Genomic DNA, 15824 nt, shown 5'->3' with positions numbered 1-15824 from the left:
TCAGATTCCTTCGTCTGAGTGGTGGAAATTGTAGTTGCATTTTCAGAGTCCTATAGCATTCCAAAGAAGCATTACTAACAGTGGCTTTGAACTAGGGATGTCCTTCATTCCCCTTCTTATGGCTGGAAATATAGCCATTAAAAAACAAACAAGCTCCATGAGACATGAAACTACATTCTGCAAGATGACTTTTTGCCTGACTTTGTTGTTTAAGCCCTGTGTATATTCCACAAGACATCTGTAAGAAACAGTGCAAATGCTGAGATGTGCTGCATGCACTTTTAGCAGTGGTTATACCTAGTGCCATTTCAGGACCTCTCCAAATGTCCTAGTAGCCAGCCAACTCACATTCCTCAAGTGCCTGGTTAGAAAGGACAATAATTGGGTTGCTGCCTTCTTCTCACACCAGTTTTACACTGGTGTCACTCTAACTTCATTATTTCTTATGTACACTGGTGTAACAGAGACACATTATTGCTTGTGAAGTCAGATCTGATGGGCCCCTTGCTGTTTTGCTACTCATCCGTTGTAGATTGGCCCTCACTAGGGAAAGGGAAAACACATACACGATCTTGATAATGAATACACGCGCGCGTGCGCGCGCGCACACACACACACACACACACACTCTACTGCTGTATTAATTAGTTCTCTCTCTAATTTGGCTTGTTTGCCACACTTTGAATAAGCAAAACCACTTTACTTCAAATTCACTTGTGCATCCTTGTCCAATAAACACCACCCTGGGGAACCAAATGGCTTATAAACTCTCTCTTAATTGAACTTAATACATGAGTAAACCAAATAAAATGGTGGTGGTAGAAGATTTGTGTTGACAGCACAGCATACATATAATTAAGCAGTAATGAATGAGGTGCAGAATGTTTACTGGGATTTAATGACCAACTGGGAGGAGTTTGAGATAAATGGCCATAATCAGTCACTTTTCCAAAGCCTTGTACTAAAGTCATTTCTCCTGTTACATACTAAAAATGGAGAGGCAGGAAATCTCCATATGGAGTGGTGGTTGAGGGGTGTGTGCACAAAACGTTTCTGGGGAAACTCATGCCTAATTAGCTAATACAATTGCTTGCTGTCTTCAGAGATGATTCATCCAGATTAATCCGTATTACAGGTGAAGCTACAAAACTGAATATAATCACAGGATTGTAGCAACAATTATTTATAAGTACCAGCATACTGGCCTAAAATTAACTAATGTAGCCACAGTACTGTTTTTTAAAAAAATAAATAAATAAAAAATCCTCCTATTTTGCTTCTAGTTTCATTTCAGGAAAACAATTGTCTCTAGACTAGTGGTTTTCAAACTGCAGGTCACGACCCAGTACTGGGTCACGGAATGTAAGGCACTGGGTCGCGGTGGCTCTGGTCAGCATGGCTGACCAGGCCGTTTAAAAGTCCAGGCAGCGGTGCTGCCTGGTTAAGGCAGGCTAGTCCCTACCTGTTCTGACACTGCACTGCGCCCCGGAAGTGGCCAGCAGCAGGTCTGACTCCTAGGTGGAGGGGGGGGGCGCCACGGGGCTTTGCATGCTGCCCCTGAGCACCTGCTCTGCACTCCCATTGTCTGGTTCCCGGCCAATGGGATCTGGTGGGGGGTGGTGCCTGTGGCGAGAGCCATGTGGAGCCGCTTGCGCGCCTCCACCTAGGAGCCGGACCTGCTGCTGGCTGCTTCTAGCGCACAGCGTGTTCCGCGGTGCCAGGACAGGCAGGAAGCCTGCCTCCGCACCCCCGCTGTGCCGCTGACCAAGAGCTGCCTGAGGTAAGACTGCACCCTAATCTCCTGCCCCAGCCCTGAGACTCCCCAAACCCAGAGCCCCATCCCTGGCCCCATCCCAGAGCCTGTACCCCAATCCAGAGCCCTGACCCCCTCCCGCCCCCAGCTCTGAGCTCCCCCAGACCCCCCTCCTGCCATCCAAACCCATCATCCCTGCAGTCCTCACCCTCTGCCCCAGCCCTAAGCCCCTCCCACACCCCAAACCTCTCATCCCTAGCTCCATTAGGTCGTGGGCATCAACAATTTTCTTCAACTGGGTCACCAGAAAAAAAGTTTGAAAACCTCTGCTCTAGACCATTAATGATATCAAATGGCATGTGATTTACATTAAGAGGTTTAACCCTTAAATATCAGCTGCACATGGTGGTTGGGGGAATGGGGCATGCTTTCTAATAAAGAATTTCACAAAGGTGTCTTGTTTTGTTTTTTTGGTAGTTCTTTGTATTTCTGCTTGCATTTTGTCTTAAATTTCAGGAACATCAAGGTTGGTGTTCCCTGGTTGGATGGGCAATCACTGGAGGTCTCAGATGTGGATTGTGACTTTTACCTGCCTTTAATTGAAGCAGAGATGTTAAATCTTTACCACAGATCTTTGCTCCCAAGACTGTTTGTTTTAAAACTCTGAATTAAACAGACAGTCTGAATAAATATTATTTAACTTCTTTGAACTAGGTTTCACTTTGACAGCTCTGATGTCATCCTACCAGTTCCCCAGTTGTCTATAAAGTCTTCTAGGGAAAACAGGGCAGACGTGACCTGGATTGCTACTGTGGTGGCTTTTTTTTTTTTTTTTTAAATAAAAATAACCCCCAAACCATTTCAGGCCTTTGTTATGCACTATAAAGAAGCAAACAAGGCACAGCCACAAATCAGCGATAGAAATGTGGACGTCTATGAGCAGATTGAATGGGGGATGCAGGAGAAAGGGTTTGACAGGGAGCAGCAGAAGTGCTGTGCGAAAGCAAAGCAATTGTGGCAGGCATACCAGAAAGCCAGGGAGGCCAACCGTCAACTTGATGCTGAGCCACAGACCTGCCACTTTTGCAAAGAACTGCATGCCGTACTTGAAGGAAACCCCACCAGCATCTTGCACGTCTCCAAGGAGCCTGAGTCCTTGGCCCCTGGTGTGAACAGTGAGGAGGAGAAGAGGGAGGATGGGGGACGTGCAACCGTGAGCAGGGAAATTGTTGAGCTGTGCTGTGAGCCAGGACCTATTTGAGACTCCACGGTCTAGTCAGTCCTGGCAGTCGAGTACAGGTGAACCAGATACAGGGGAAAGAGCCTTGGGTAAGTGTGTAAATGTATTTCCCATTACAGTGATGGTGCCCCCAACTTAGCAGGACATAGCTATCGACTTTTCTTTCTTTTATTCATACTAAAAGAGCTAGTGGTACAACAGGTAACACCTGCTTTTCATTCCCCTGTGGAGTTAGGCAGGGGACTCCTTATGGAGCAGTTTATATACCTAAGGTTGTCCCTTGAATTCTCCTGAGAGATCTCAATGAAACTTCCACAGAGGTACTTTGCAATCTTCTCTGAAAGGTTTCTAGGGATGGCAGCCTTATTCCTTCCTCTGAGGAAGGATCCTTTTCCATGTCAGTCAGTGATAACTTTGGCAGGCACCATTTCATAAACAGGTTAGCAGCATGCTGGCCCAGGTGGCTTTGGAACGCCAGCAGCAACTGTGTTGTCTGTGCCTTTGTTACTCTCCAGAAGTGAGAGATCAGCTGAAATCACCACCACCTGTGGAAAGTGGTGACCGTGTTCAGTGCCATTGCCATATACTCAGTTTCATGCAACTGGGCCATTCCCACCTCATTTCCCTCCGCCCTGGCCAGCCATACTCACCATGTGAGTGGGGCCATGCACAAGCACTCCTAAGCAGAAAGGTCAATAAGCGTGTTTTGTTTAAAATTTTACGAGAATCAGGGAAGGGAGTTCTGAACTTTAACTTTTGCTTTCTGTTGTATAGTCACCTCTGTCTGTTTTATCTGCAGCTGCTTGAGGGCAGAAGGAGAAAAAGAGAACCCAGGATGGCAATTTCAGTGAAATCCTGGAAGCCAGAGCTGCGTCAGATCATGAACAGAGGCCCTGGAGGATGAATATTGCAGACGCTAGGGAGAAACACCAGGACATAATGGAGCTTCTCCGACAGCAAACACAGATGCTGCAGACACTAGTGGACCTACAGGGTCTGCAGTCCCAGGCTTATCTCCCTTTGCAGTCCATGGAGAACTCCAGTATAGCAACTCCCTATATCCCTACACCCCCTCAACATTCCACGTGGCATCAGGGACGCATCCCTACCCCTACACACTGGGAGTCATCCCGGACAAACACAACTTCAGCTACAATTGCTGTATGTATAGTTAACATGGACATGAATGTTCCATCCCCTTCTTTATGCTCTGTTCCATAAATTGATTAAGGTTGTAATATATTTGCTTTTAACTTTCACAGATATTTTTCTGAAGTGTTGTTGCTCAATAAAATTATTATTTGGAAAATAATTTCTGGAGAATGGCTGGCAGTCCTGAAAGCACCCACTTACTTGTGATTGTACACTTTGTCATTGATCCTATGAAATATTTCAAACACAGTGTAATAATCATAAATGTATAGCCTGCACCACAAAAATAATAGGTGCGCATCTATGAATACAACACTGATCATGCACCAAATGCCACACAGTTCTTAACAGGTTCCCAAACTTCAGGGCCAGGCAGAGCACAGTACACCAACACATTATTGTGACTCTTGTTAAGTGCTGTGTAGCTCCGTGTTGAGCTTTTTTGATAGCCTTGTATCTGGCTGTTCAAACTTGGCAGACAGCCATTCCATCTATGCCCTCCACCCTGGCAGCAACTTTTCTCCCTTTGCGACACAGACATTCTGCAGGACACGGGGCAGCTGTAACCATTGTGATGTTTTTCTCACTGAGATCCAATCTTGTGAATAAACAACACCAGCATCACTTCAGTCTACCAAAAGCACATTCGGCTGTCATTTTGCACCTGCTTGAGCCGGTAGTTGAATCTTTCCTCGGTGGTGTTGAGTTGTATGGTGTATGACTTCATGAGCTAGGGGAATAAGCGGTAGGCTGGGACCCCCAGGATCACTATTGGCATTTCAGCATCACCAAAGGTGATCCGCCAGTGGGGAAAGTCCCTGCCTGTAGCTTTCTGAACAGTCCTGTGTTCTTAAAGGTGCAACCATCATGTGCCTTTCCTGACCAGCCAACACTGATGTCAGTGAAGTGTCCCCAGTAATCCACGAGAGCTTGCATAACGACAGAAAAATAGCTTTCTGTTGATTAGCTCTGTGGCAAAGGGGTGTGATGCCAGAATAGGGATATGCGTGCTGTCCATTGCTCCACCACAGTTCGGGAACCTTATTGCTGAAAATCCATCTATTTTTGTCCTGTACATTGCCAAGAGTCAGTCATGTGTAGCAGAAGACTATTAATGGCCCTTCATACTTGCATGACAGTGATTCCCCTCCACAGTGGATTTTCCAACTCCAAAATGATTTCTCACAGCAGCAATCTAGCGTTGCAAGTTTCTATAGTGTGATCGCCACTCGGTTCTCCATTGTCAGTGCAATTCTCATTGTGGTGTCCCTGCACTGCAGGGCTGGATTGAACTCAGCACACAGTTCCAGGAATGTGGTCTTGTACATCCGAAAGGTTTGAAGCCATTGCTCATCATCCCAAATCTTCATTATGATGTGATTCCATCAGTCAGTGCTCATTTGTTGGGCCCAGACGCAGTGCTCCACCATTTGCACCTCTTCTGTGAATGCCACCAACAATCTTGAATTGGTTCTTACTGTGTCCCACAGCAATCTGACGGTTCTCCGCGGTGGTACTTGTCGTTCTGCAAATACTGGAGGATTGTGTGTCTTGTGCTTGCAGTGCTCATGACGAGTGCAGAACTGTGCAGGCTCCATGCTTCTGTCACACGTGGTGGACAGCAACAAGTCCTGTATGTGTTCGTGGTACTTTCAAAAGTGGTACAAATTACGTGATAGCGATGATGTGGGCTGGAGAAAGTTGGATGCTGGGAAGTTGACCTCTTGCTCCTAGTCTCCTGTGTAACTTGTTTCTGCCCCACCATGCATTGCCAAAACTTCCCAAAAGACAGTGCGGTGGATGGTGGTGAGTTGCATGCTGGGATACTTACTTATGGTGCACTGTGCTGTGCATTGACACAAGCACTCCTGGTGAGTACTTGCAGCGCCAGTGCAAGGCGCCAAGTATGCAAACGCACAAGCGATGTACCTTACTGTGGCGGCTTTAGACCACCGTAACTTTTGTCAGCAAAGTGTAGTGTAGCCATGCCCTCTCACTCACTCACCTGATGAGTTCCCGTAGTGTGTTGCTGATGCAACTTGTGAAATATCAGTTAGAAAAATATGGGGGGGGAGGTGTAGGTTCTGCTTCTGAACATCACATCCCTTTCCTGTGTGTGTGGGTTCTGCCTCTGAACATCACTCTGTTTCCTGCTGCACACAGTCACTTCTATCGCATCCTCTAAAATAAAGTAGCTTGCAGGCCTAAGGCTTGCATGGATGTTGCTGGTTAGACAGGTGGTGCCCAGAAGAGGGCATTCTGCCTCTAGGCTGATTTTGTGTGTGTGTGTGAGAGAGAGAAGTAATGGTGCTTACTCAGACTTCAAAATACTCTCTGCTATTATTACATAATTAAAATGTGGGGTGGGGTTCAGTGACCTCTGAGAGCATCCCCGACAAAATATATCCATTATGTATGCTGAGGAAAATGGAGAGGCCAACGGTTTGAACCCAGAATTGAGAGCCTTGGAATGTTATTCCCGATGGGATCTGGTTGGGGAGGATTAAGTCTGCTGCTCACTGGTGTGGGTTTTTTTTTTTTTTTTTTTTTTGTGACTGAAAGGGAATGGGAACTGTGGGCTTTCTTGGTATTTCTTGCAATTTCATTGACCGTTACAATTGTGAACTGTAGAGATAAAACAATGGCTGCTTTTGCTTCCCAGTAACATTGAATAGACTATGTATTTAATCTCACAGTGGTAGATTGTTTTGACTCAAGACAGTGTGATGTTCCTGTTTTTCAAACCTCACTTATTTTATACTGATTTTTTTATCCTAGCTCAAGAAATGATTAGTACTCACCTGGCCAAACTATTTTAGCACATTCTGCTCAGACTGAGATTGAATGTTCAATCTCAACATTGAAAGACTGGCTTTATATTTAGGGCGCATATTTGTGACTTTCTTCCCCACTGTCCTTCTTAATTACCTTTTCTTTTTAAGGATTAAGGGCTGGTGGGTGTCTCATCATTATGTCTCCACATTTCTATCTGGAGTAATGTTAACATGGTAAGTTTTTTCTCTTTACTCTGCTGACAGATTTTCATTAACGGTTTTAAACCCTCCTCAGACGCGTCTAAAGTGACCTGGTATAAATGTCTTTCCAGGCACTTACTGTAGCTTTGTGCCTTATGTTTTCTCTGGTGTGACATTTGGAATGATAAATATAGAACTACTGGAGAGTTCAGTTACAGCTCCATTAAAACAACAGCTCAGTAGCTGTAATGGGGGCAGCAAAATATCTGAATCTCCCTGATTTGCTGCTCTATATAAAGAGCTAAGAAATTTATATTAAAGAACAAGCAAATAAATCTCTCTATATAGACAATAAATGACGTGAATTATATTCAATAAATCTTTGGGTTTTTTACTTTCATTTTGCTGAACCCAGATTATAAAAGTAAACATTCAAACTCGTGGTTTTGTTTTGGGTTTAATTTTTATCTCCTGGTTAGGGTGATCATGCAAACAATTTGAATGTTTTGTGTAATTTAACAAAACCTTGATTAAAATAGTCTCACTTATAATCTTTTTTTATATATGTTTAATATAAAAATCCTTTTATTTCCATCACTATTTAACTTCTTTATTAAAACCACAGGAACAGAAAGTTATTATTAAAACAATAAAAAAAATTACTTCTCCCCTCAGGTGCACACACCTATTTTGATTGTTTTTTGCAAATATTGCTTAATGATTTGATCATTGGCTATAGAATACTGCCATTTAATTAAAAAGAAAAGGCAACATTCCCAGTTAGAGAAAAGAACCCAGGGAAACCCAATGAGATAAGTTGCCTACAACCCAGAGTTGTGATGTTTAGACATTTACTGACCTCATAAGCTTTGCCACAAGCTGAGAACTGCAGCCTAGTGGGCCGCACTGGATAACAAGAATAACTGCTTATGTCATTCACTTATGGGCTCAGACTTGACTGAAATAGGGAAAAGGAACTTTATATTAGTTTTTGTATTTCTTATTAAACCAAAAGTGTGAATCTTTTCTTTTTTACCCCCCTCTCTATCAGGCCAGATGGACTCATGTATCAAATGTTTCGCAATCAATTTTTAGCGTTTTCAATTTTTCAGAGTAAGTATATCTTACCTTGTTAATTCTTGAATGAAATATGGATTCTCTATCCTTCTGCCTCTTAAATACTAAGGTTCCGTGGGGGAGGGATAGCTCAATGGTTTGAGCATTGGCCTGCTAAACCCAGGGTTGTGAGTTCAATCCTTGAGGGGGCCACCTAGGGATCTGGGGCAAAATGAGTACTTGGTCCTGCTAGTGAAGGCAGGGGGCTAGACTCAATGACCTTTCGGGGTCCCTTCCAGCTCTGAGATAGGTATATCATTCGTATTAAACGAAGGGCTTGTCTACAGTTGACTGTTATAGTGCTTCACTATAGACACTACCTGTGCCACCGAGAGGCAGTAGCTATGTTGATAGCACTAGGTCAGTTGAAGAATTCTATTTAAACTGGGGGGGGGTGGGTTAGACCAGTTTAACTACATTGCTCCAGGGGTATGGATTTTTCACACCTCTGAGCCATGTAGGTGGGTCGACCTAATTTTTTAGTGTGGACCAGGCCTAAGTTCGCAGATAGCAATGAATTAACTTTTCTTACTGTTCGTGTTAGAGTAGCCACTGCAACATGATTTTGTTTTCTCCCGCCCAGTTCCAACTAAAATGAATAATTCCTTTGTTTTCCAGGCTGTGTACAGTTCCTACAATATTATTATCAAAGTGGTTGCCTTTACAGACTCCGTGCATTAGGGAAAAGAAACCACTTGGATCTTACAGTAGGTGGGTGTTTTTGTAACCCCTAATTTAGTTTTACAAAAAACATTTAATTTGCATTCAGCATCTAATTGACTTAAAGTTTTAAATGTGACTTCTCAAAAACTCTGTGGAAGTGAAAACAGGCTATCTCAAAGCCTTCCCAGAATCATTCCACTATCCTGCCCTGATCATTTTGAGTATGTGTGTTAGCAACAGGAGACTGAAACTAAATGATTTATGACCCTTTTGTTACGTTGGACAAAAAGGATCGTATTAAACTGATATTTTGAAGGCTTTGTAATCTTAAATGTAAAAATTATATCTTCGTCATTTGTCTTCTTATGTATAGCCATAGGCATCCAGGGTGGTTTACATAAAATGTAGAGCTCCTTGTCCTGAACATCTTATCTGAAGAAGACAGAAAATAATAACAGATGATGGTAGAGGAGAGTGGTGGGCCTGTAGGTACTAATTTATTTGTGTCTCCTAATGTTCTGGTTTTACAGAAGGATTTCAGTCTTGGATGTGGCGAGGGCTGACCTTCCTTCTTCCCTTCCTGTTCTTTGGGCATGTAAGTTGGAGAACCTGGCTCCTACATGGTGTCAAGTATCAGAGGGGTAGCCGTGTTAGTCTGAATCTGTAAAAAGCAACAGAGGGTCCTGTGGCACCTTTAAGACTAACAGAAGTATTGGGAGCATAAGCTTTTGTGGGTAAGAAGTGAGGTGGCATCTGAAGAAGTGAGGTTCTTACCCACAAAAGCTTATGCTCCCAATACTTCTGTTAGTCTTAAAGGTGCCACAGGACCCTCTGTGGCTCCTACATATTTCACTGATTTGTTTGTTTTGAACATAAAGACCAGGGATTTTTCAGAGTTAGTGCTGTAATTGTAGCAAAACACAAAGTTGCCTCTTGGATCACATAGTGCATATGCAAAAAGAACAGGAGTACTTGTGGCACCTTAGAGACTAACAAAGTGCCACAAGTACTCCTGTTCTTTTTGCGGATACAGACTAACACGGCTTCTACTCTGAATAGTGCATATGGTAACTGTGTTCCAGAGCAGGGAATTGAGTATCCCTTTTAGAAAGAAGTTATGATATGGTTGAAAGTAGGAAGACTAGTTTAACACAGATTATTCCAGAAACCTGTAGTCACTAGATTTTGCTCTCTTCTAATGAAAATACATCTGATTGGTTATTTTTCCGTATGAGATCATGAAGAAGCCCTTTAACCTTTGTAATTAGAGGAGTTTGCCATTGGAGTTCTTCTGTTTGGTTACCTGGCACCCCCTCTTTTAGTGATTGCATATGTCCCTTACGCTAGGTAGGTGTATGCATGTCTCATGCATCAGTGCCAGAGAGTTTTCCCTAGTGGTAACCTTAGAGGCAGCCCCATATGTCCACTGGCTTCCTCCTGCCCTGAGCCCGGGGTATAAATCGTGACCCACCCCACCCATCCTTTTGTTCTTCTTACCCTCCGTGGCTAGTAGTCAGAGCACTCCTGGGCTTTCCAGCCTAATTCCCCTGTGAACCGTTACTTATAGTTTAGCTTTTTTCATTTAGCGGTACTCACTGTTTTTAGTCTTTGGACATCCTTTCTTTTTAATTTATTTAATTTTTCTTTGGCTACAGCAGGATTCTGGGCCTTGCCCGGTCCTGGGGGAACTTATGCCAAGGTCTCCAGGTTTTAAGCCCTGCTTCCGCTGCCTATTAGTGACCTGAGGACTTGCCATTTAAAATGCTTGGCTGAGGGTCACATTAGAGACGGGTGTCTGATCTGCTGTGGCTTCCAATCCAGAACAAGAAGCAGAGAGAAGAGAGCCTTCGCTAACTTCTCATGGCTCTTTGCCTGGCGTCAGGGAACCTCCTCGTTTGGCACAAGGGAGTTCATTGACCACCTCTTGTAGGAGTGCTTCCGTGGTCTCTCCAGCAGACAGACTATAGGAGATCCCCTTCACCAGGGCCATCATTTTCGAGGCGCAAGACCACAGACCATTCCCATCTTTTGAAGCATAAGAACGCACTGACTTCTTTGAAGTCCTGGGTACGGGCCTCCTCTGCAATGGAAGGCCACTCTGGTACCGAAGATATAGTGCGTGCCCTTCAGCTTGCCATTTCCTGTACTAGTTCGCAGTACCTCTCATAGGGCTGAGCTGTTGACTCCTGTCTGCACCCCTGGACGTTGAGATGGGCCATCTCATGAGTGATGGCTGTAGATGAATCGTCCCTGCTTATGGTGGGGCAGCTGTCCATTTCGGTGCCATTCTGCCATTGCCACTGATTCAGGGCAAAGATCCTCTTCTGGCATCATCACAGGTGCGATGGCCATCAGCACCAACGTCAGGGTCTGTTGCGGCCCCATCGTTCTCAGGCCAGGTACCGCACTCATTGGCCTCCTCAGTAGGCCCCGGGTATGGCACCTCCACCTCATCACATGGTACCACTGTCTAGGAAGCCTTCAATGCTGCCACTGGTACTGCAGTCTTGACATAGATCCTGGGCTCCGAGGACGACTCCTGGTACCACACCACCTAGGATTTGGGAGTATTTTTACTCATAGTCAAAGTCAGGTTTCCCACTTCAGAGAGTCCAGGGCCGCCTCCTACTCTCACAGAAATTGTTCTGTCAAAGGCAGATCAAGGGATAGGGAACCCTGGCCTATGTATAACTGGCTTCTGATACTGTGTCAGCCACCTCATTGGCCATATTGGATGCCTTGGGGAATACCACCAGCATCGAGATCAACGTCTCTGCTTCTTCATAGAAGCAGATTGTCAAGAAGGGAGGCTTCCCACCTGATACCAAGGAACCACTAATGTTTGGTGCAGAACAGCATCCAGACACAGAATGGATGGACTTCCCCAATCAGCCTTGTGCCAGCAGTCTGCCTCAGCAGTGCAAGATCAGCCCCGGGAGGGTTCTGCCTTGCCTCCTTTGAATATGTCATCCTCATCGCCGGATGACGCGCTCCTACCAGAAGCTTCCTCCCCGGTTCTGGATGACTATAAAGTTACTAAAAAAGGATGGACACATCTCTTGGCAATCAAATGGAACTGGTGGAGGAGAATCCTCACAAGCTGATAAATGTTTTGCACTCAGCTACTTCAGCCTTTCCTGTACATGAGATGTTAATGCAGCCCATCAAGTCACTGTGGCAAATCCCCTCATTTGTTCAACCAATGGCTAAGTGCATAGAGCACAAATACCAGGTTCCATCCCAGGGGTTTGAGAAGGTTTATTCACACCCCACATCATGCTCACTGGAAGTGGCCATGGTAAATGAAAGGCACTGTCAAGGTCAAGCTAAGGCTATGTCCCCTGTTTGCCCCTGCTCCCCCTCCCCCTAAAAAAGGATTCAAATCAGTTAAACCTTTTAGGGAGAGAGGTTTATTCAAAGTGTGTGTGTGTGTGTGTGTGTGTGGAGGAGGGAGGTTACATCTTCATATTGCTGACCACCAGGCCCTCTTGGCCTGGTATAACTATTCAGATGGGAAGGCAGTGTCTCAGTTCATGAACAAATTGCCTGAAAACTGTAAAGAACAATTTCAGTCCCTCTTGGTGGCAGGTCACCTGGTTTCTCGATCAGCTGTGCAGTTTTCCAGTCTCCCTGAATCCACTTTTATTATTTTGAGGACAAATTTCCCTCCTCCCCCACTCTGGCTTCATTTTTATTTGGTGGTTGGGGGCATTGGGGGTATTTTATTTACTTCCACAATGTTTGTGGGGCATAGATCAAATATCCCCTTGCCTCTATGCCAGCTGCTAGTAAGTTTAAAAAACAACCCAAAAACCTGTGCAATATACATCACAATGTAATAATTCAAGCACCTCATTTTCAAAGCTCTGCCTGACTCCACCACCTAGATTTCTGCCTTCATTCTCCCCTCCATCCCCCAACTGCTTATGCTCCTAAATGCACTTTTTGTACCCTCCCACTCATAGCTTCATCCCCTTTTACGCTGCCCCTTATGCTTAAAGTTCCCTCCCTTTCTTTGGATACCATCTGATCACACTGCTTTGCTGAAATTCCACCTTCTAAAGATATTTTCCATGGAGCGTTTCAGCCATAATTCACCAACATAAGGAGTGTGTAATTGAAAATAATAAATACAAACTACACTCCACTTTGTGATTGGACCTTCATGTAGCTCTCCAGTATATTACAGATTTGTCCTGTACTGTCAGTGTCCAATTGAAGCACTGATCCTCCATCCTTTACTTGAGTAACCTCTGAAATCTCATAAAGAATGCAGACTCAGGCCCTTAAACTCTAAGCTCTCTGGGACAGGACCATGTCTTCTTTTGTACCACATGGTACACACTATGTGCCATGGATACATACGTAATGACGTGGTGATACTGGGTGCAGTATAAAATTTTAAATAAGAAAAGGGACTTAAAATGTACAAGTATTCCTCCCTTCTTGTAGATAAAACTACAATTGGAAAATCTACCTGGGAGAAATTGATTATTCTTGATTTGTTTTAAAAGGGGGGAGGCTCAATGTTGCTCTGCTGCTGTGGTTCATTCAAGACTAATTCCTATAACAATCTCAAACTCTTCAAAAGAATTAAAATGTTTTAATACCTTAAAACTTACTGTTTGTTTTGTAGTTGTTTTTTTTTCTTTAAATCAGCCCTCTCACCCACAGGGAATGCACCTGTAAACGAACATCATACAATAGAATGCACTTGTGCATGAAAAGCCTGAGTCACGTTAATGTGCTGACTTGTTGAAGAACCAGACTTAAATATAAATAGCTATGCAGTGTTTTACATAATCCTTCATGGTCTGCAACCAGTATCTTACCCGTACCTCATGCATAGATGTGGCTTCCAAATTCAGATTTTTTTTTTCTTTTGCCAAAGGACACACCAGCATGTCAAGTAGCTTCCCTTGCTGTGCTAATTGCTAATTTACAGCAGACTAAACTGTTTAACAATCATTTTTATTTTTATTATATTTTTAATGAAGTGGTCTCTCTCTCTCTCTCTCTTTTTTCTTAGTTTTGGCAGCTCTATAATGCAATCACACTTTTTGAACTGTCTAGGCATACGGAATGCAAAGAATGGCAGGTAGGTAACTCTGTTTACAATAAACAAGAACTCTGATATCATTGATCCAAATGCCTTAGTCTGAAAATTGACATAGAATTTGTCAGAATAACTTCCTTTGTATCAGTTGAATACAATACCACACAGAAGGTAGCTATAAAGTATATGGCAGTATCCACTTTATTACTGATCTTTAAGGATGCTGATACTTTTCTACTTAGTGTTCCTCATTGCCAACGACATGTACACGTTTTCTCGAATTCAGTTGCTTGTATTGATCTTGATATAGAATGATGTGAATCGCTTGGTAAGATGGGCTCAAGCAAACAATATGCATTCAGATATGGCTAAATGGAAACTTATACATCTAGGAACAAAGAATGTAGGCAGGCCATACTTACATGAGGGGGACTCTATCCTGGGAAGTAGTGACTCTGAAAGATGTGGGGATCATGGTGGATAATGGGCTGAACATGAACTCCCAGTGTGACTCTTTAGCCAAAAAAGCTAATGCAATCCTGGGAGTATAAACAGGGCAATCTTAAATAGGTATAGAGAGGATATTTTACCTCTGTATTTGGCCCCGGTGTGACCACTGCTGGAAGGTTGTGTCCAGTTCTGGTGCCCACAATTCAAGAAGGATGTTGATAAATCGGAGCGGGTTCAGAGAAGAGCCATTAGAACAATTAAAGGATTAGAAAACATGCCTTGTAGTGATAGACTCAAAGAGCTCAATATATTTAGTTTAACAAAGAGAAGGTTGAGGGGGCGTGACTTGATTATAAGTACTTATATGGGGGACAAATATTTGATAACGGGCTTTCAGTCTAGCAGAAAAAAGTCTAACATGATCCACTGTCTGGAAGTTGAAAATAGAGAAATTGGAAATAAGGTGTAAATTCTTAGTGACGGTAATTAACCACTGGAACAATTTGCCAAGAGTCATGGTGGATTTTCCATCACTAACCATTTTTAAATCAAGATGGACATTTCTCTATAAGATATACTCTTCTTCAAAAGAAATATTTGGGGAGTTCTTTGGCCTGTGTTCTACAGGGAGGTCAGACCTTCTGATACCTTCTGGCCTTTGAATCTGTGAATCCAAATGAAATCTAGAGGAGTCATTGCGCACCCAGTAGGGCAGGGAATCTCATGTGGTGGGCTGTTGGGTTTTTTTTTATTATTAAAATTCAGCAGGCCCCATGCCCTAGCTCCATCACACAATCTAGCATTCAGATTTTATTTCCTAGTAAAAAAGGAGGGACGCACCCTCCAGTGTTAGCTTGATATCTTCTTATTATTCATGTAGTTCCTCTCATATAAATGGACGTTCCTACATATGCTGAGGCTTGGGACTAAATATAGCCCTGGCATAAGCATGAACAACCTCACTTTCTTCAGGGTAGTTGAATTGGACCATGACGTCTCCCAGACAGTGAAGTAGCTTAAAAATAATCTGTGTACAAATGTAGTAAACTTTGTTAAAGGCTGTAAATTCCCATTTAAATGATCATGATAAAAGTATACACTTAACTGAATAATCCATGTGAGTTCTGTATATTGGACTAAGATCTTCTCCCTCTATATGTGCCCATTGCCCCTACTACTGCTAACAGAATTGTAGGTCTGGTGGTGGGGCAGAGACCAGGACAGTCCTTCCCAAATTCTGTGTACAATCTGAGGCATGAGATTTGGTTACCTCCTTATCTTAAGGACAAATGTTGGTTATAAAATAGGACAATAGAAGTCAGAGGTTGAAAACACCCAATATATCAGTCTTGCATGGAAAGTCTATAAACTCCTTCCATAGAACTCATGTCGAAGGGAAGACCTGTTATTTTGTATACA

At 43.5% G+C, this 15824-nt stretch overlaps 1 protein-coding gene across 6 annotated transcripts in view; it reads left to right on the top strand.

The window, feature by feature from the left end:
• The window catches only part of TMEM120B (transmembrane protein 120B), a 43475-nt gene that overhangs the window by 22171 nt on the left and 5480 nt on the right, over positions 1-15824 (top strand). For all 6 annotated transcript variants that reach the window (XM_034791668.1, XM_034791669.1, XM_034791666.1 and 3 more), the window contains 5 exons: positions 7088-7153; positions 8172-8233; positions 8855-8947; positions 9430-9494; positions 13929-13997. In XM_034791668.1, coding sequence (XP_034647559.1) covers positions 7088-7153; positions 8172-8233; positions 8855-8947; positions 9430-9494; positions 13929-13997 — 355 coding nt within the window. The remainder of the gene's footprint in view (positions 1-7087; positions 7154-8171; positions 8234-8854; positions 8948-9429; positions 9495-13928; positions 13998-15824) is intronic.

Source organism: Trachemys scripta, chromosome 15, assembly GCF_013100865.1.
Source record: "Trachemys scripta elegans isolate TJP31775 chromosome 15, CAS_Tse_1.0, whole genome shotgun sequence".
Classification (NCBI taxonomy): Eukaryota; Metazoa; Chordata; order Testudines; family Emydidae; genus Trachemys; species Trachemys scripta.
Note: the sequence above shows the minus strand (reverse complement) of the source record. Positions and strands in the feature narration are given on the sequence as shown.